Source organism: Mesoplodon mirus (genome assembly GCF_964341445.2).
Source record: "Mesoplodon mirus genome assembly, chromosome: 3".
NCBI lineage: Eukaryota > Metazoa > Chordata > Mammalia > Artiodactyla > Ziphiidae > Mesoplodon > Mesoplodon mirus.
The window spans coordinates 7222972-7244929 of record NC_138978.1 but is presented as its reverse complement, the minus strand read 5'-3'; the positions used below and the strand labels follow the sequence as shown (position 1 = coordinate 7244929).

The window sequence follows — 21958 nt, the reverse complement described above, 5'->3', positions numbered from 1 at the left end:
GTACCTAAAAATAAATTAAGCGCTTTCCAATCCATTCTACCTTATCTAAAATGTGACGGAATTCTGCCCAAAGTGCGAAGTGTCGCGGTTATTAAGCCAGAGCACTTCCACTTTACTGCATCTTTTCCTAACACTTCCCAATTAAACACGCACACCGACACCCAGCCGTGTCTCTCTTGAACCCACGCTCTCCCAATGATCAGTGCTAGAGTTCTGAGTATCAGTGTGGTCAAACTCAACTATCATTCACTGAACATCTCTTTTAAAGCACAAGGCCCCAAGATAAGACGCAGACATTGCCAAGCGCTCTTCTGAATTACTGATTTTGCCTTACACAGAGACTGATAAGCCAAATTCGACCTAAGAATATTTAGCTACTTTGTAAACAAATGAGATATTTTAATGCAGTAAAAATAACAAATTAGGCAGATAGCCCAGGTATGAAACCAAAATTTTAAAGACCATTTTACCAAATATATACATCAACTTTTCTATAAATGTAAAATTATTTCCTAATAAAAAGTAAAAAATTGCAACATTTTATTTCCACATTACTTCCTCTTAAAAATATTCACAACCCTCCTCTTGTGTAATTTAAAACATTTTAATTTCACTACCACCTCAGAGCTTCTCGCTAGCCCTCAGAAGATTTGGGGCAAGAGCAACACTTTGATGCAACAGTTTAAACATGGATGTTGGGTTTGCTTTGTTAGGTTTACTTTAACTGTCCTTGCACGTTGATCACGTGCACACAGGGAGCCCTCAGGCCACGAGAGAAAGGTCAAAGTTCAAAGGTATTGGTACAGAAACCTAATTCTTAAATTTGGACAAAGCCTGTACAAACAGAACATTCCATCCGATGGGCCTGATAAACATTCTGCATTGACAGTGGGGGCGGGGGGCTGGGGGCAGGAGTTGGAACCGGGACTGAACTTACTTCAGAACCTGTAAGAGTCCAGGCGTCACTGACGTTGGTCTCACCATCCCAGCTCCGCTGATGGTTCCCAGATGAACCTGAGGATAATAGACTGTCCGAAGAGCTAATCTTGAAGACTGCAACCTCGTCTTAATGACTTCTAGTGGACAAGTGAAAACAGCACCGACCGTGCCTCCACACCTGTAAGAGAAGAAACCACGACACGATCAGGAAAGCTATACTGTTCCGTACACAGATGAAATGGGAAACTGAACTGTGCTCTGTCAAAAAAAAGAGAGAAGGCACCTATGTTCATCTCATGATTAGAGCATACCAAGAGTTTAAAAAAACATTAGTTGAAACCCCAGCAGCTTAAAAACATAACCACTGTTAGTGAACACGTTGGTACATCCTTTAGGGCTTTTCATTAGTGGTTTTTCAATCTCACATATTTTTCTTCTTATCTAGATATTGTGAATGTCTTTCCATGTCAATATACACCTACGCCACCATTTTAATGGTTGCATACTATTCCTCTTTATCAGTGTATACTATTTTAACCTATTTCCTACCGTTAGACATTCATGTCATTTCCAATTTCACTCTCATGTTGCAATGAATATTCTAGAGAATGCATCTTTTCACAGTGAAACAAAATAGTTATTCAGGTAATGCTACTATTTTGAAAATCAGTGTTTATTACAACCCAGATTTTCATTAAAATCTGATTAATTTGGACTCCGTTGAAAACCAAACTAAAGCTTACTTTTTAATCATTAAGTCCTTGTGTTTCCCTCAGTCAGAACTAATCAATTCATCCTCTGGAATTTCATTAGATGCACTGTCTCTGTGGGTCAGCGTTCCCCAAACTACCCTTTACAATTTGTTCATATTGAAATATTACCTGAACTTAAAATTTAAATATTTTCACCTATTTATCCTAGAATACCTACTTTCATCTTTTCTTAAACAATAATATCCACGAAACTGCACGTCTGATGGGCTGGTTCTAGGTAATAATGTCCTGTACCATCTAAAGCCACCCCCATACCACCAGCGACACAGGTTCTACTCTTTGGAAAACACTGAAGATCAGGACCTGCGTTGTATTCATCTTTGTATCCCTGGCATTAAAATGCACAGGTTCGGGACTTCTCTGGTGGTTAAGATTCCGCACTCCCGATGCAGGGGGCCTGGGTTCGATCCCTGGCCAGGGAACTAGATCCCACATGCATGCCACAACTAAGTGTTTGCGTGCCACAACTAAGAAGCCCGCGTGCCGCAACTGAAGAGCCCACCTGCCACAATGAACACCCAGTGCAACCAAATAAATAAATAAATATTTTTAAAAAAGAGCCATGTGCTTGAAAAACAGTGTAACATTTTAAACAATGGAAAACTTATAAGCTCCAGAGTAAGATAAAGAAATATCTGAAGTCAATAACCTGACTTCATGTCGCTGAAAAAAAATAAAAATAAAAAAATAAATAGAGCTTTGGGTAAATTCTTTCATCAGAAAGTCAACAAGTTCCAATATGATATGGGTCAACCACCTTTGGTTTGTCCCCAGGTCAGCAGTGCTCCTTACCTCGGCCAACTGTCATCCACACCAATGCCACCGATCAGAGGATGGCCTGCCGGACGGTGCCCGCTAACAAAGCGAATGCCCAGCGATAGCGAGCTGGGCACCTCCTGGGGATGGCAGGCCACACTCACTCCACAGCCACCGTTCTACACATTACACACCGTGCCCAGGGCAGGGGTGGGGTGGTGAAAAGGTCCCGGCCTCCTTCAGGGCAAGCTGAGGCTCTCCAGCCTCACAGCATCCCGGGGAACAACTAAAAACTGGGAAAGCACTGTCAGCTGTAAACTCAGTAGCTAAGCCCTTCCTCATCTACCAGGAAAAAAAATCTTAGATGAAAACACCCAAAGGACTTTTGTTTTTTTTCTTGGCTGCACAGCTTGGCATGCGGGATCTTAGTTCCCTGACCAGGGATCGAACCCATGACCCCTGCAGTGGGAGTGTGGAGTCTTAACCACTGGACCGCCAGGGAAGTCCCCCCAAAGGATATTTTAAATCATTAAGCTGTGTTGGATACAAATTCACGAAAATACTCTTAATTAGAAGACAAGTTCTGACATTAAACTAAATTGTCCAAAGAAGATTCTTCCTGAAATTTAAGACATTTCACAGCAGAATTTTAAAAGTTAATCTTTCAGTTCAACTGCTTTTTCTTTCTTCATGAACCACACGTGCTGGACATGCATCATTCTGAGGAGATAACATCATATGAATCAAAACACTGCCTTCTCTAGATTGGCTTTCCAAATTTTCTAGAGATAGTTAGTCAAGTTGGGTCCAAAGCACTTCAGAGTACAACAAATTATATTCTTTGTAGGAAAAAAAGGTCCTGTCAATTCTCAGTTCTTCAATGCAAAGACCTTCAATATCAGCCCGGCTCCTCACCCGGTCAACTAGCTGGGATGAAGCCCCATCCACCGTGACCCTGCAGAAGGCATTAATGGAGCTTTTCAGGAATCTCCGTTTCATAGACGGTGTAGACCTCCGCTCCGTCTGCCAGGCCTCCCCGGCAATGCTTTTCAGCTGTGCTCCACCGAATCCTGCCTCTCCTATCCTTGCAGGTGTTCAAATTCAGTCTCGTGAACACATTGAGGGGACTTGGTCTGCTCTTTCGTCTTTTTTTTCTTCCCTTCCTTTTAGGGCTCTCTGGGCATGAGGACCGAGGACCGGGAGAGAAGCACTCTTATGTAAATGGTCCAGGTGTAGCTGTGGGTCCACCTGGCCACGTGTTCCGTATACTGGTGGCCTCGGAGAATGTTATGACCAGTAGGGGCTGGTGACAGGGAAGGGGACAGTGATGGGAAAAGCCTCTCTCAACACTCCAAATGCCACAATGCTGACAACTATAACCTTTCTGCTCTGCATATACAGCCTGGGGTGCAGCGGTCAATGGCAGTCAGGCAAATTCTGCCACTTCCTTCTAAGTCTTAGAGTAGGTTCAGCTGAGGGCCCTGGTAGCCAATGCTCAGAAGGCAGGAAAAGTCACATTCGACATTGAGCTTCACGGTGACGCAGTCCTGGCATCACACAGTCAAGAAACTGACTAATTCTGATTGGATACCTGTATCTTAGACCACTAAAATATGCTGAGTACTTTCCTGAATCACCATCCTGCCACGTTGCTGCTTGTTCAGCAGTTAAATTACACGTCTCAAAGCAGCCACAACAGGTAGTTGTTCTCTGAAACCTATTTGCCTAATTTTCTAAAAAAAACCCCCTATAACCTGTATTTTTCTGCACCTTTTTCATCTTTTACTACTTGTTCCTCCCCCTTCCCCTCATTCTCTACCTTCTCTCATTCTTCCTGCTCAGAAACGAAGTCTTGTGTTTATTACATAAAGATGTATTTAACTGTTTACCTTTACCCACATAGGCCTTGCTTGTTTTTTCCACCTGTGGATTAGACTCCTCCCCTCCCCTTTATAGCAGAACAAAACTGGACTATTACTACTACAGAATGTACACTACGTTAATCTACAATCTTTATGTGGTCAGAGACAAAATGTTTAAATTATGTACACAAATGTTTACCTTTTAACTCTGAGTTTCAAGCAACAAGGATTTTAAAACCTAGATGTTTTCAACAAGAAGCTGTTTTCTATACACTCACTCATTTTAGACACTAAAGCCAAGACCAAGATGCTCTTTATTATAATTGCTACCCAACTGATAGTAAACTGGTTTCCAGACTCACAGCTTATACATTAACTACAATATGGATTCTACTAACTAATAATACGGTCAGACACCCTGTGATCCCAATCTTTGGAGCTTTTGGTAATTTCCTCCTTTCATCTGCTACCTCTATTGTCACTACTTGAAAAAAAAAAAGAGTGCTTCTTTATAACAAAATTTTTTGGAATGTTTTATTTGAATACCTAGCATAGGGCTTAGAAGATTTTGATTATGCAAATTCTGTATTCACTCAGTAAAAGCAAAACGCATATTTTTTGATGCAGGTAACTATCCTTTAGATGCCATTTTCTATATTCTACCTCATTTAGAAAAAAAATCTGAAACAGTACCCGAATAAAAAAACTCTGCAGGCTTCCCTGGTGGCGCAGTGGTTAAGAATCCGCCTGCCAATGTAGGGGACATGGGTTCGAGCCCTGGTCCGGGAAGATCTCACATGCCATGGAGCAACTAAGCCCATGGGCCACAACTACTGAGCCTGCGCTCTAGAGCCTGCAAGCCACAACTACTGAGCCCACGAGCCACAACTACTGAGCCCTGTGCTACAACTACTGAGCTGGCATGCCATAACCACCGAGCCCGCGTGCCTAGAGCCCGTGCTCCGCAACAAGAGAAGCCACCACAATGAGAGGCCCGCACATTGCAACGAAGCGTAGTCCCCGCTTTCTGCAACTAGAGAAAGCCTGCGTGCAGCAACGAAGAGCAAACACAGTCAAAACTAAATAAATAAAATAAATAAAATAATTTTTAAAAAACCTCTACAGTACCTGCTGAATCTGAAGAGAATCATTATCTTTCACAAACACACAAATCCAAAATAATATTACCTTATGCCAATTCAGTTTCAGCAAATCTTACTACAGAACCATGTTCATAATTCACAAATAAAGTACTGCTTTTCTTTATTTGGGACAAGTTAACAGGCCACATCAATTAGTTACTCATTAAACAAGTATCAGTGAAGTATCTCTAACATGTGGGGTGGGCACTGTACTTAGGATGGACCAGTGAAGAAAACAGACATGGGTGCTACCCTCATGAAGCTTGAATTCTAGCAGGAATCTTTCATCCAAACACAATACATTTTTTAAAATGTCACATATATGAAATACACTGGATGAAATCAAAGTTAATTTATAGGCTTAATACATTTATATAAGCCTTATATAAGACAAATGGGCACACTATATCAAAACTTCTTTTATCACTGCAAATAAATCTTGCATCTTCTCTACATCGTTCCTTAGCAGATATATATATATATATATATATATATATTTTTTTTTTTTTTTTTGGCCGCGTTGGGTCTTCGTTGCTGCCACGGGCGGCGAGCAGGGGGGTACTCTATCACGGAGCATGGGCTCTAGAGCACAGGCTCAGTCATTGTGGCGCACGGGTTTAGTTTCTCTGTGGCATGTGGGATCTTCCCAGACCAGGGCTTGAACCCGTGTCCCCTGCATTGACAGGAAGATTCTTAACCACTGCGCCACCACGGAAGTCCCCTTAGCAGATATATTAACATGTGCCTAACACTTCACAACTAACCATTAGCTGATACAGATTAAATCTGCAGGGACAAGGACAGTATAGGAGTACACCAGGTGACAGCTGTCCGTAGTGGGGGGAAATACTGAATTATGAACATTATCTTAGGTTACATATTTTAAAAACCTTAAAGACATACCATATCCCCATTAAAATACATTTTAAAGGCTATGTAAGTACATTTAATGACAAAACCATGCCATAAAAATAAGACTTAATGCACACTATCGAGGCCATCCACCTCTAATCTAAGGGCAGCTCAGCACAGCTATTTCAGGTGCTGAGTACTCTCCTGAATCGCCACCCTGCCGCGTTGTCGCTTGTTCAGCAGGCGAAGGACGTCACTAACACTACACACACAACCAGAATTCCCAAGTCATTTTGATAGGGAAAGGAAAGAGGTTTTCCGCAACAGAAGGGCCACTTCAGAGGATTTCAGTGTTTCTCTTAATGGTCTGGTTTGAACAGTAGAAAAGGAATGATAGGTTTACGATAAAATTTGTTTAGGTTTTTTGTTTTGACAACAATACTACCCAGATTTTGGGATAGGAGGAGAGAAAGCAGAAAACAGCAGAATCCCTAAAAATACTAAAAATCGACATCAAATGAATGAGGTTCCCTCACACAGAAGCAAACCACCCTAAGAGATGGCTTATGAAGATGCTGGTAGCTATCAAAAGCCTTAAAAATGTGTTTTGACTCAGCAATTGTACTTCTAATGGTTTATCCTAAGGAAATAATCAGACAACTACACAGGTACACATAAGGATGTCCAGTTTATAACGGCAAAAAATTAGCCATGAAAGATCAGAAAGAAATTATGTAATGAGAATAAATTAGGTAGTCCTGTCATAAATCACTATAAGAGCCTCCCTGAATTCCTGTCACTGGGCTTGGAAACTGTGTTTACCTTCTTCACTGCAACCACAGAACAGTAACGTTTCATTAGGAGTACACTCAGAGAATTCACTACCATGCTGCCATCAAAACCCAACGTATTTCTAAGGAGGAAGTAATGTATAAAGAATGGGAGTACGTATGTATGTAAGTATGTATGTATTTATGCATGCATGCATGCATGCATGCAGTACGTGGGCCTCTCACTGTTGTGGCCTCTCCCGTTGCGGAGCACAGGCTCCGGACACGCAGGCTCAGTGGCCATGGCTCACGGGCCCAGCCGCTCCGCGGCATGTGGGATCTTCCCGGACCGGGGCACGAACCCGTGTCCCCTGCATCGGCAGGCGGACTCTCAACCACTGCGCCACCAGGGAAGCCCGGGAGCCTATTTTAAAATTAACTATGAAATTACACATTTGGTGTAATTTGGTGCACATATACACACACAGACCTGATTCTAAAGTGCTTATTTCTAGGTGTTGGTTTGTGGGTGTTTCTCCTCCAGTTCTGTTCTTTCTTAAAGGGCAACACTGTATTAAAAAGATGACTATTACAGGTTAACTTAGGAGTATTTTTGCCTTGCGAAGAACACATAAAACTGCTTTAAAAATTTTTAAAGAAATTTAAAAGACAGTGAGTTATTTTGGGTGTAGTTTTTACTTTCCAGGATCTAAAATTAATTTTCAACTATTCATAAGCCTGTTATATCTGATAAAAATATTTACTCAGTATCATTAATTAGTTATAGCATTAAACTTGTTCGATGTTAGTTTCCAATGGCTATTCAAGAGTCAGGAGAAATGTCACAGAGACCCCCTTAAAAAGCAGGGGCTCTGGCTCCTTTTCAAAGAAAGTACTCAGTTCTTTGGAAAGAGGCCAGCTTAACAGTGGAAACTAGTTACTTGGAGCAAAGCAGCACAGCCTTCTACCACACAGTGGGGGGGCAATTGCACTGACTGATTTTAACTGCATGATACACCCATTTGATACTTAGCTCCTTTAATGATCTTCCCTAAAAGAAATGGAAGTAGTAGTATATTTTAGGCTAGTGGGAATGAGTCGAAATCCAATTAGTTACTCTGAAAGCATCCTTTTCGAAGATTTATTTTCTTTCTTGCATACCTGCAAGGAATCCCGAACTGCTAATGAAGGAAAGGAAACCTATTAAATACAATAGTCCCAGGCACCCCTCTAATAAACTCCAAGTTTTAATCAGTCCAGAGCTGTGTGGCTACTGCAGTTTTCCTCCATCACAAGTAAGAGGCTGGTGCTCCGGGAGGAGAATCAGCAGCCAGAGGGCACTGTGAAGGGCGTGTAGGAAGATTCATGTCGACAGGGGAATCAATTACCAAGCAAGCCTCACAGAGGCTGCTCCAGAGCAAGTAACTCTCCCAGTTCGGAATACAAGAATTTTTTAAAAGACCACCTCACTTAAAAACTGTAAATCAAAATCACTGAGTATAAAATCATTAAAAAAAATGATTAGCTATCCTTCTTAGCTTGAGAAATGACTTAAGTAACATGGTCAACTTGTTTAAAATTCCCCACAAGGACAAATTAATGTACTGTCTTAATTTAGGAATCCCTCCCCAAACCTTGTGTTACTCTCAAAGTATATATCAAGGGGGAGATGAAGCAAAAGGAGGGGGATTGATAGGGAAGAGCTGAATGAGAAATCGTTCCTGTGTATGAAGAACAACCAATTTTCTGACCGGGAAACAACGTAACTGGGTAATCCACTACGATAAGAAGTACAGAGCGCTCAGACACACTTTCATCATGGTCATTTTTGCAAATAAATTCTCAACCATTACTTGTTTGTAATAAGGAACATATCTGGGGAGTAACTAGAACACTAAGCTGCAACTAAAATACACAAATCAAGATAATAATCCAGGATAAAGTCTAGGTTATGCAGAATGTCCTACACTTAAAAATGGCTGTGCCAGGCCTGTGAGGTCCTCAAATAAGACTCCAGACATCTAGAAGACTCCAAAAGGACCCAAAGGCTGTATTAAAAGAAAACAAATTACTAATACAAAACATTTTTACTTTTATTTTCTGAAAAAAAACAAAAACACCAGCTCCCTTCCTAACCCCCTACCACCCCACCTCCCTAAAAATACGTTGCCTCCGCTGAAAAAATACAAGGTGCCATGACGATTAAACTAATGATACTTTCAAAACAGGGCACATCTTAGATTTAATGTTGTTTCTGACGCTGGACGCTTCAACCAGCAGGTGAGAAGCATTTCAGCACACCTTCCCGACTTCACTTAGTCCCGAGGTCCCCCATCAGCTCTCCCACAGGTTGTTGTCCGCTGCATCACGGTTCACTAGCACTTTCCAGGCCCCTGCTGATGCCCAATACGGGCAGCCCTCTCGACCATGTGAACTCGCCCCTGCGCTACCCTGAGGGACTCCCGGGCCAAACTGAGCATCCCCAAGACAGCCCAGAGCCTTCGGGAAAAGGCCCAGGAGGAGAATCTAGGCAGAGGGTCGTTAAGTGCAGCGTGGCCAGGCAGGACCGCCCCCGAGTGACACTCGTCAGACCAGCCACTAACTGTTTAAAAGGAGAAAAAGCTGGAGGTGCCGTGGGGATGGGGATGGGGATGGGGATGGGGATGGGCGTGGGCGCGGCGCACGCGGCGTAAAATCACCCTCCGGGGATGCGACCAGGAGGTGGGACAGGCCTTGCTCCCCCCGGGGCTCCCCACCACCCCCACGCCGGGACTTCCTCTTTCGGGAGGCGGAGCTTCAGCCCCGGGAGGGCCGGTAACCGGCCCCGGCGCACCGAGGACGCGGGGCGGGGGCGCGGAGTCGGGCCGGGACACTCACCCGCCGGCGAAGAGGTGAAGCAACGTGTTCTCCTTCTGCTGACTGCCCGTCGCCATGGCCGCGCCGGCTCCTCGGCCCGCAGCCGCCGGGTGCCGCGGGCTCGAGGCGGCTTGACGGATGCACGAGGTGGCCGCTCCGCTCTCCCGGTAGTTCTCAGGCGGCCGCCGGCACCGCCTCCATGCGCGCGCGCCCCCACGACTGGCTCCCTCGGCCCGCGCCCTCTGCCGCGTGGCCACAGACGCCTCACCTGCTTCTGCGGCGCGAGCCCGGCAACCAGCGGGAGCCCAGCAGCCAGCGGGAGCCCGGCGCGCGGCTGTCACGTGCGGGGGCCGGGCCGTGACGTCACTCGGCGGCGCGGGCCCGGGGCGGTGCGCGGCGGGGGTGTGGACCCGGATCCCGCACACCCATTGGCTGGCGGGAGGACATGGGCGGGGCGACTGCCTGAGCCAATGCGCGTGAAGCGAGAACCGGCCAAGGCTGCCTGGTCCCTGATGAGGGAGGTACAGAAATGGGGTCTTCGTTGAGCGTACTGAGACGCTGCGCCTGGCCTTTTTTCCTTTTTTTAGTCAAGTTTACTTTGGGATACGCTGTGTAAAACAGTATATAAATTACATATGACATCTCACAGCTCTGTAATCATCACCCAGTTTAGGGGAAAAACAAGATCCAAATAGCCTTAACCCCCAGTGTACCTGTGGTATCATTTTGTGTATCTTTGATTTTTCTAGAAATAGCATTTTATGCTGAGATACGGTTTTTGGCCTCTTTTCTGATCATCTCCAGCCCAGATTTCTGAGCATCTCTATCCGAGCTGCTTCTCTGCTTGTATGTCCTTGGGTCACCGTCAAACTCAGCCTGGCAACTTCTTAACTCCAAGTCTGGACACACAGGCCTTCCTTGGCCCCCCTTGCAGCACACTCAACCACATGACTCTGCTTAATTTCCTCACATAGGCTTCTGCAGTTACTTTGTTGTTTTATTTGTGTAAACTGTCCTTCCGCCCCTGGAGCGTAAGCTTCAGGAGTGCAGGGACTTTGTTTCTTTTGTTCACGGTTTTTCCTGACAAGGTATCTGCCACTAGCAATGCCCAAGAAACGAATGAATAAATGTCCTGAACAGAACTCGTGACTTAATTCTTCCCCTCCCCTAAACCTGTCTGCTTCTTGTATTTCCTGTCCTGGAAGATGGTGACACCACCATCTGCACAGTCACCAACGCCAGAAACTTAACTGTTACTTTGTATTCCTCTCTCTATCTCTCCCCTACCACCACCCCCCACAGTCCACCTGGCACTTCTGTTTCCTGGAATCCTCCCAAATTATCCCCCTCTCTGTGCTCCTTCCACTGCTGCTGCTGGTTTCAAGTCTTCATGTCTCTTGTAACAAAACTCTTCTACCTGCTCTCACAGGCCACCCCTTCAACCCTTTAGTCCGTCGTCCTCCACTCTCACCCCTCTCCAGAGGCACCAGGTACAGAATATACCAACACTTTGTTTTCAGTCTCCCAGAGCTGCTAAAAGCAGTACCTTGACCAGACCAAGCTGCTAGATGTCCTGTGTGTAAACACAAGAGCTTGAGCAGAAGGGAAATTGTGTGCAAACACAGGAGCTAGGTATTTGATTGCTGGGAGGACTCTTTAAAAACAGCTCTTAGGAGCAGTCATCCAAAATACAAATACAATGAATGCTGTATATTAAAGCCATTACTCCCCCTGGGAAGGGGGAAAGCCATAGTAGTGCTCCATATTTGGGGAAAAAGAAGGAAGGAAGGAAATGAGGGAGGCAGGGAAGAAAGAAAGGTTTTTCTTCATGCTTCCTGGATCTCCCAAATCCCTTGATTCAGTTGCTCAGAAAGTCAGTGCTGGTTTTAGCTGAAGACGATTTATGAGGCATGAGTAGAAACAGGAGAGAGTAATGCAACCCTATTAACCAGGAGGGAGCTGTTCCCATCCGGGTGGGATTCTAAACCCAAGGAGATTCCTTCCTTGGAGCACCGCCCTCCATCTTGGCTGCTCTCCCATAGAGGTGTCTGAGACTGGGACCCAGACTTCTCACACCACAGCAGCACCCTGCCCCCTCCTTCTTTCCCTAAGGACTGTCAGTCTAGGCTGTGCTGGACACATAAACAGGCTTCCCCATCCCCTTGTTAATAGTAATGCTGCCTTCATGTTAAGAGTTTTTGCAAGGTCTTTCATGTATTTATCTCACTGGACACTCACACTCTTTGGCAGCCCTGTTGTTTTCCTTCCCTTTTTATGGATAAGCAGGATAGATTTGCCCAAGGTCACACATCTAGTTAGTGGCTGATGCAACAATCTTTCATGCCTCCCTGCCTTGGAACATGCTGTTGCTTAGGATGTCCCCTTCCTCCATTGGCCAGACTCCTCTGGACCTTTTCTGAGACCAGCTCAGAAGTCACCTTCTCTGTGAAGCCGCCCCCTGCTTGCCTGGGGAAATGAAGTGCTTTTTTTCTCCTGTTCCTCACGGCTCAGCCAAGGGACTGTGGCTGTGGTTACCAGGCCATGTTGCTGTGCCGTGTGGGAGTGAGCTGGACCAGCATTCATTCCCTGATGTATGTGTTGGTGGGAGAGAAGACTGGGACATTTTCAGAGGGAAGTCTGGACATTTCTGACAAAATGTTGAAAAGCATACATTGTTTGATCCCCATGTCAAGGAAGCTATCTGATTCATTCATTCAAGACATTTTTATTGAGTATCGACTCTGTTCAGAAAAAGCATTTGACAACACAGGATACCCATTCCTGTAAAGAGTTCTTAGCAAACTGGAGCAAGGATTTCCTCTACCTGCTGAAGGGTGTCAAAATAAACCTACAGCTGACGTCATAATTAACGGCATAAGACTGCATGCCTGCCCCCCTAAGATTGGCAACAAGGAAAGATGTCTGCTCTTGCCATTTATTCAACATGGTACTAGAGGTCATAGTCCGTGCAATGAGACAAGAAAAAGAAATAAAAGGCATAAAGATTGGAAAGGAAGAATTCTAACTGTCTTTAGTCATAGGTGATGTAATAGTTTGCTAGGAAATCCTAAGGAATCTATATAACAGCTGCTAGAACTAATTAGTAAATGTAGCAAGCTCAAAGGAGACAAGGTCAATATACAAAAAAAGAAATACTTCTTTTGCTAGCTGCAAACAGTGTGAATATGAAGTTTAAAAAAATTTTATTTACAATAGCATCAGAAAACCCCAACAATAACAACAAAGAAGCTGGACATAAAGGAGTACATGATTCTATGTATGAAATTCTAGAAAAGGCAAAAATAATCTACAGGGACAGAGAACATATGAGTAGATGCCTGGGGCTGGTAAGGGGATTAACTACGAAGAGGCCAGAGGAACTTCTTGGGGTGATGCAAGTGTTCTGTATTCTGGTCAGGGTATACACACTTGTCAAAACTCATTAAAACTTACTCTTAAAATGGGTACATTTTATTGTATGTAAATTATATCTCAATAATATTCCTTAAAAAGAAAAAAGTAAGGCAGACTACATAAATGCATATGTGTACATCATATCAAGTTTAGAAATGTGGAAGGGCACAGACAGATAGTTACACCCGGACATCCACTTAGGCATTGCTTAGTTTCAGACGTGGACTACTCCCAGACTTGGTGGGGTCTGGAGGAGAGACTTGCTTGGGTTTTTGGTAATGAAACCTGAGGTTTTGGTTTTGAAGGTCCTGAGGCTTCCTGCTGACCTGTTACCGGTTTCTTTTTGCTTTCTTCTTCCGACAGTTGGCTGTCAAACCTTTAATTGCTTCTTTAATCCTTGTTTTTCTGAAAAAGGGACACTATTGGGAAAACATCCCACCACCCATCCCACCCCCAGGGCCTGAGATTTCATTTCTTTGCAGAGATTCGTAAGGAGCATTTCAGTTTTGCAGAGTCTAAGGCTGGGGCAGGGACAAGTCTCTCCTGGTGGGTCCCACATCTCAGGAGATGCTGAAAGGCCTGTGCCCGCCTGGGGGCTGGAGGGAAGCAGGGGCAGGTGGTGTGACTGGGGTCACAGGACACAGGCCAGCAGCCTCTCTCCCTCCTTTCCTTTCTCTTTACCAGACCCAGCCTGAGTCGGGTTTCTGGTTACCGTCCTAATGAGGCTCTGCAAGCCAAGCCTTCTCACTAATGAAAGGCTGTGTTGTTCTGGCTGCTTCAAGGGTAAGCCACTGCCTGTGGGTCTCCCTCTCCTTGTCCACAGGCTGGAACCTGTTTTTCCAAATGCTTTGTGAGCTCATTATTCCCGACACCACGCTTTCCTGACCGTTTCTTAGAAGGAAAGCGCCTTCGGTAAAATGTAAGTTCTAGGAGGCCCAGACTTGTGCTTCTGATGTATTTTGAATAAAGCTCGGGACTTGACTGGACAGTCTGTCCGGCTGGGCAGGCACTGCCGGGGTGGATAAGGCCCTTTTTCTTCCCTGCTCCCTCCCTCCCACTCTTCCTTTTGTCCTGACTTCTGGGAGGCAGTCGAATATAGCACTGTGTCACCCAACTGCCAAGTTACTTAGTCTCCTCATGCCTCAGTCACCCAACGTGTTCAACCAGGCTAGTTATGGGATGTACTTCAAAGTGAAGGTTAATGATAATAATTCTGCTAACACTGAGTATGTGCTACATGCTGTTCTAAGTCTTTCTAGGACACTTTCAGTTGGAACTATGACTGTATCCCCATTTACTATGTCATGGGGTGAGGGGGTCATCACACAGCAGGCTTTGCTAATAAGTGACAGAGCTGGGATTTGAACAAAGGGAATGCGCTTACCCACCCAACTACAGGGTCTGAGGTAGGACACATGAAGAGCTTGGAGCCCTACCCATGATCAATACTGAATACACAGTAGTTATGACCAGGATTCTCACCAGGTATCTATTTGCATCCATTGAAATGCACAAGGACTCTCATTTCCAATTTAACAGAGCAGAGCAGGCTGGAGAGAGGGGTTAAGGACATGCGTGACCTGAAAGAAGAGAGAACGGTTGTTTACTGATCACCTGCTACACGCCAGCCTTGTGCAGAGGGTGCTATAAACACAACCCTGTATCCAAAACCCTGGGGTGTGTGTCGCAAGTCAGAGCTATTCTGATGAGCTTAGAAACACTGGACAGTGCGTATACTGCATGCTAGATGACACCCCAGGCCCAGGGCAGCACTCCATCAGCAAACACAGAACAGTTCTGGACAGTCACACCGTGTGGGATTAAAAAACACTGTGTAAATAGCCTCCTGATCCAGCAAGGTCAGAGTCTGCCGCCACATGAGGTGGCTCCAGGTCAGGTTCTGCTGCCAAGGGAGTTAGCTTCCAATTTTGGGGGCTTTCTGCGTTTTAGGATGGTGGATGAGGGATTGTGGAGCAGTGGTTCACTTCAGCCTCCCATCAAGCCTGGGAGGTGGGTATTATTCCACCAGAGAGGCCAGGCTGAGGACTTTGCCTGAGGTCACAGAGCCCTGAGAGAGACAATGGCAAGAGCATTCACGCTAGCCAGGTCCAGTGCTATCTCATTTAATCCTCCCAACAAGCCACGACCTCTTATTATACCCATTTTGCAGCTGAGCAAACTGAGCTTAGGTGAGGTTAAGCAAGCTACCCTGCCTGCAGAATGGGAGTGCTTTACCACCAAGTGGCGGCAGAGGTTAACCATACCCACCTAGAGTCAGGCCATGTGGGTTCAATTTCCAGAACTTTGGGCAAGTCACTTAACCTCTCTAAGCATCTGTTCCCCTACTATGAAGAGGGACAGATACTAATAGCGCTCGCCTCTCGGGGCTGTGGAAAGGATTCCATAAGCGAATTGTGCCTTGGCCAGAGAAACTGCCAGTAAACCTAAGTCTCATTATTATCATGCTCTTGGCTCCCCAGCCCCTTGATATGGGTTTAAGCTACATTGATTGGGGAGGGGGCTGCTGCTGGCAGTTGGCAAGGCTGTTGGGTGAGAGACTTTGAGAAGCGGGGTCTGGGTTTTTGTCCACAGGGTGGGGCCTTGAACTGGGGAGAGGCCCCTTGTTCTTCTCAACCTGGTACCCAGTGCTGACTGTGCTGACCTCTGAGGGGTGCTGGGCCAGGAGCATCAGCGTGGATGCAGCCATCCCACAGGGAGAGGCAACGGTGTCTAGACCCAAAGCAGCTTCCAACCACTGAGGCGGATGGGGCTGAGCAGGAGAGAGAAACAGGGCAGACACTTCTCATTCATTCGTGAACAAATACTGATTTGCCCGCTTCTCTGTTGCAAACCTGAGCCTGGCACACGGCATCCTTAGTGGATGAATTTTATAGGGTCCTGCATGCCTGGGGCTTCAGTCTCTTGGAGACCTGAAGATTGACGTTGAATGAACCAGGCTAAAAGGAGGGGAGAGAATGGCCCATGGAGGAAGAGCAGCCGGGGCAAAGGGCCTGAGGCCTGGAGAGAAAACAAGTCCCATGGGGCCGGAGAATGGCAGGGAGAGAGGGCAGCCAGGTCAAACCAAAAAGGCCCAGGATTTTGCACTTTATCCTGGGGGGAATGGGAAGCCACTGAAGGGTGGTGGTTTCAAAAGGGCAGTGGTAGGACCTGAGAAGACTTCTGAAGATGCTTCTGGCTGCTGTGTGGTTAAAGAATTGGTTGGTGGAAGATTAGAATCAGAGAGATGTTTGGATGGTGCAGACAAGAAAAGAGTGGTAGCCTAGAGCAGGGTCAAGACATAGGGGGCAGAGGAAAGGACTGTGCATTTATTTAGATGACAGACTGTGTGAGGGACGGCTGCGAGGTGGGGATACAGACCGTGGTCCCTGTGGCAGACAGCTGGTTTTCTGAGCTCACGTATAATGGAGTGGGGGGCACTCCTGTTACAGCCTTCGGCTGGCGGGGCATGGCTTCCTCTACCTCCTTCCGCCAACTTGCTGACTGTCATGCTGGGCTCTCCTGGCCTAGCCTGAACCAGTTATGATTTTAAAGTGGGGGCCCAGGGACTTCCCTGGTGGTCCAGTGGTTAGGACTCGGCACTTTCATTGCTGTGGCCCCGGGATTCGATCCCTGGTCGGGGAACTAAGATCCCACAAGCCGCGCAGCAGGGCCAAAATAAAATAAAATAAAATAAAAAGTGTGGGCCCAACGTAGATGGCCTAGAGCCAGGGTGCTCGTGCCAACTCCAACGCTGATGATGGCGGATGTCAGAGCCCAGTGACGACCCCAGAGTTCCCCTTCACCCTGCTCTGAAAACCACCCACCCGTGTAAGCAGAACAGGAGAAATGCACTGAGGATCTGCCTTGGGGAAGCTGGGTGGAGAAGGGCTCTTTTTCTTGGGGCAGCTTCAGCTCAGTTGTACCTGACAGAAGTGGGGGAAATTACAGCTCTCTCTGGCTTCCTGTAGGACCACAGGGGAGTTGGTAGACAGGGGACATGAGAGTAGGGCTGGAGTCCCGGTGGGTCCCTGCAGACGTGCAGGAGGGCACAGGTGCCTGTGTATCCTGGGACTGTCCTTCAGGCTCTGACGGCTGACTTCTCAATGGGCTTTTCTCCTGGGGTGCCTGGCCCAGGGAGGGGGAACCAGGGCACCAGGCTTTGAAGGCTTCATTAGCTCTTGGAAATTATCCCACGTTTGCTGTCCTCCCAGGGGGAGCTGGCTCTGGTTGCAGGCCTGGCAGCCCCACAGTCTAAGTGGGGCAGAGCTGGGCTGCTGTTACCCTGGGCCCAGGTCAAGGGAGGGGGCAGGGGTACAAAAGGGAGCCAGAATCCTAGTAGCCTTTATAGAGCACCTGTGCCTGTATTAACTCACTCAACTGTCCCAACAACCCGTGAGGTGGAGAATGTTAGTCTTGTCCCCATTTTACAGATGAGGAGACTGAGGCACAGAGGCTTTGAACCAGTTTGGTTGGGCTCCAGACTCTATGTTCCAGCCTCTCAGGACTGGATTAGGGGCTCTCAGCAGAACGCATAGTTATTCTTTCTCCCTGATCTGTAAACCACCTTGCCATTGATCACCCCTCTTTGTGCTGATTTGTACATCTATTACCAGTGAAGGGAGAGAAAGGCAGGGGTAGGGAAAGAAGACAAGCTGGGTTCTCATTACCAGAGGGCTTTGGCTGCCACGGCCATGGCCACGAGCATCAAAGCTAATGATAGCTGAGCATGTCACTGTGTGCTCTGCTACTTACGGGCTGTGTGACCTGGAATGAACCTGACTTTCCTCTTTTATAAAAAGATGCTTAAAATGCTTACTTCACCGGGCTGTTCAGAATCTCCCCAACACACACCCTCTCTCAGGGTTAGAAGTGGCCCCTCCTGCTTCCTTGGAACTCAGCCCACTCCTTCCTTGTAGCTTTCCCACTAAACTGTGGGGTCCAGGACGGGGACAGGTCGTTCCCAACACCAGCATGTGAGGACACTGGGGGAGTGTAGTTGGATTATTGATAAATAAAGTCAGTCACGTGCCCCCAGTAATTTTACAGATGGGGAAACTGAGGCTTAGAGACGTTGCATCTCGATAGCTCTACAGATCGTAAGGGACAGAAATAACAGGAGACCTGAGTCTTATCATTCCCGATTCCATGGGATCCCGATGCCCATCCCCGAAGGCTACGTGCTGGGTGGTTGACAAAGTGTTTTAAATGTGGTCCTTACCGCTCAAAGACAGCTAAGCCACCCAGTGCTGTGACTGGGGGCCAAACCCTCTCTCTAGGTGATGTCATCAAGTTCCAAGACTTAAAAACCATCCATATGACATTCGTGTTGACTCCCAATTTCTATCTGCAGCTCCACCCTTTCCCTAGATTTGTTCTGGAATATCCGCCTACTTGACACTTCCAGATGGGGATTGAATAGGCAGGTGGGGATGAACATTGACAAAGCCCGTCTACTGATTCCTCAGCCCATCCTCCCCAGCCCACCTCATCTGCCCCACTGGATGGTCTCCATCAGAAGGACATCGCCACCCACGTGTTGCTTTCTAGGCCTGGAATCAGTTCAGGACTTAATGGAGTCATTGAATCACGAAAAGTCTGATTTTTTTTTTCTTTTTTCACAGCTTCTAGCTGAATTCCTTCTGATCTGGGGACTAGGGACTCAGGTAAAAACAAGAAGTGGTCCCCACCCGTCACAGAGCTCAAATTCCATTAGACAAGACTGTCAATAAACAAAGGAACAAATGGTACAAGAGGTAAACTATTACCTCGTGTCCAATGCCACGAAGGAAGTAAGTGGAACACTGTGATGGTAAATGCTTTAAGTAGCTAACATTCCCTTTGGAGAGGGTGGTCAGGGAAGGCCTGTCTGCAGAAGTGGCATTAGGCTAGATGTGGAGGATGCAAAGGAGCTAGACATGTAAGGACCTGGGGTGAGTGTCCCCACCAGCGATATAGCAGGTGCAAAGGCCCTGAGGTGGGAGTGAGCTTGGATTGTGTGAGAAGCTGGAAGAAGGAGGTCTGTGTGGCTGGGGGCTGGTGAGCAGGGGAGGGGAGATGCCAGGGGATGGAGAGGTAGGTCCTCACCAGGCCAGGCAGGCTGTGTGCACAGACACAGACTCCAACCTTCAGGACCTGTTTTTGCCCCACCCCCACCCCCTCCCCCTGAGTCTGGGGATTGGCTTGCAGCAACTTACATTCTGAATACCTCCTAGTTCATATGCCGAAACTTCACTGATTCAAGCCCCGTGAGTCTGTAGCAGTACAGACATGGCTGAATCACACAGTCAGGGAGAAACAGGCTCGCAAAGCAAACCAACTGTGTTTACAAGTGTGTAAAGGAGATGATGACAGGGATGCCGAGGGACCTTCAAGGCCCTTCACTCCTTGGTCCCAGAGCCTCTGTTTCTGGAAATATGGCTGGTTTGAGGTCCCCAAAACACCCTTTGCTACAAAACTCCTCCAAATCCAAGATGAGACACAAAGGATAACATTTAAAACACAAAACCAAGTTATTCTCTGATTCATTTATTTATTTTTAATTGTAGTAATATAGACATCACACGATTTACCATTTTAACCTTTTTCAAGAATACAGTTCAGTGGCATTAAATACATTCACCTTGTTGTCCAACCATCGCCCACATCCATCTCTAGAACTATTTCATCCTCTCAAACAGAAATCCTGTCCCCTCTAAACTTTATCTTTCCATTCCCGCCCTGAGCCCCTGGCAACCACCCTTCTACTTTCTGTCTATGGATTTGACTGCTCTAAGTACTTCCTATACGTGGAATCCTACACTATTTGTCTTTTTGTGACTGGCTTATTTCACTCAGCATCATGTCCTCAGGGTTTGTCCATGTTGTTTTTGTTGGTCCTTCCTTTTTTTTTTTTTTTTAAAGATTTATTTATTTATTTTAGGCTGTGTCGGGTCTTAGTTGTGGCACGCAGGATCTTTCATTGTGGCGTGCGGCCTTCTCTCTAGTTGTGGTGTGAGGGTTTTCTCTCTCTAGTTGTAGCACGGGCTCCAGAGCGCGTGGGCTCTGTAGTTTGAGGCACGCAGACTCTAGTTGTGGCGCGAGCTCAGTAGTTGTGGTGTGCGGGCTTAGTTACCCCGTGGCATGTGGGATCTTAGTTCCCTGACCAGGGATCGAACCCGTGTCCCCTGCATTGGAAGGTGGATTCTTTACCACTGGACCCCCAGGGCAGTCCCAGTCCTTCCTTTTTAAGGCTGAACAATATGGTACCATATTTTGTTTACCCATTTATGCGTTGATGGTCACCTGGGTTGCTTCCACCTTTTGGCTTTTGTGAATAAGACTGTTCTGAATGTGGGTGTATAAATAAATGTCTGTTTAGGATTGCAGACAGCTTTCAGTTCTTTTGGGTATTCCACAGAAGTGGAATTGCTGGATCACGTGGTTGTTCTATTTTTAATTATTTGAGGAGCTGCCATATTGTCTTCCATAAAACTTCGAGAAATTACTCCAGGGGGTCTATGGAGAGGGAATCACGACTACCCTTCAGTTGTTGGCTGAACTTTGTAGCTGGGACGTTTGGCATGAGGAGACTGAAGGAATAAGGGCGCAAGGGCCCTTCCAGGGCCCAGAGCCTCTGTGAAGGTGGATTTTAACATAACTGCCAGCAAAGACAGGTGAAGAAATGTGTCTGTGCAGCTGGACTCAGGAGGAAAGAAAAAAAAAGCTCCTCTGAAAATTTGTGGACTTCCCTGGTGGCGCAGTGCTTAAGAATCCACCTGCCAATGCAGGGGACACGGATTCGAGCCCTGGTCAGGGAACTAAGATGCTGAGGAGCAACTAAGCCCGTGTGCCACAACTACTGAGGCTGCGCTCTAGAGCCCCTGCGCCACAACTACTGAGCCTGCGCTCTAGAGCCCCTGCGCCACAACTACTGAGCCCGCGAGCCACAACTACTGAGCCTGCGCTCTAGAGCCCCTGCACCACAACTACTGAGCCTGCGCTCTAGAGCCCGCAAGCCACAACTACTGAGCCCGCGAGCCACAACTACTGAGCCTGCGCTCTAGAGCCCCTGCACCACAACTACTGAGCCTGTGCTCTAGAGCCCACGAGCCACAACTACTGAGCCTGCAAGCCACAACTACTGAGCCTAAACTCTAGAGCCCGTGAGCCACAACTACTGAGCCTGCGCTCTAGAGCCCCTGCACCACAACTACCGAGCCTGTGCTCTAGAGCCCATGAGCCACAACTACTGAGCCTGCCAGCCACAACAACTGAGCCTGCGCTCTAGAGCCCGCGAGCCACAACTACTGAGCCCACGTGCCACAACTACTGAAGCCCGCGCACCTAGAGCCCGTGCTCCACAACAAGAGAAGCCACCACAATGAGAAGCCAATGCACCGCAACGAAGAGTAGCACCCACTCGCCACAACGAGAGAGAAGACCTATGTGCAGCAACGAACACCAAATGTAGCTAAAAATAAATAAATAAATAAACTTATTTTTAAAAAAAGACAATTTGTGCCCACAGGCCCGCCTTCATGTGAGTCTGGGCTTTGAAGTTATACCGCCTTGGTGATCCAGAAAGACCCCAGGGCCTGTGAGAAAGCCTGGCTGTG

At 46.8% G+C, this 21958-nt stretch overlaps 1 protein-coding gene across 1 annotated transcript in view; it reads right to left on the bottom strand.

The window, feature by feature from the left end:
• Window positions 1-10272, bottom strand: part of SLC25A33 (solute carrier family 25 member 33) — a 30822-nt gene extending 20550 nt beyond the window's left edge. Inside the window, exons 1-2 of the mRNA XM_082612308.1 lie at window positions 9972-10272; window positions 938-1117 (exon numbers count right to left, since the gene is read on the bottom strand). Of these exons, the coding sequence (XP_082468434.1) occupies window positions 938-1117; window positions 9972-10027 (236 nt within the window). The 5' untranslated portion in view covers window positions 10028-10272. The remainder of the gene's footprint in view (window positions 1-937; window positions 1118-9971) is intronic.
• Window positions 10273-21958: the final 11686 nt, after the last annotated feature.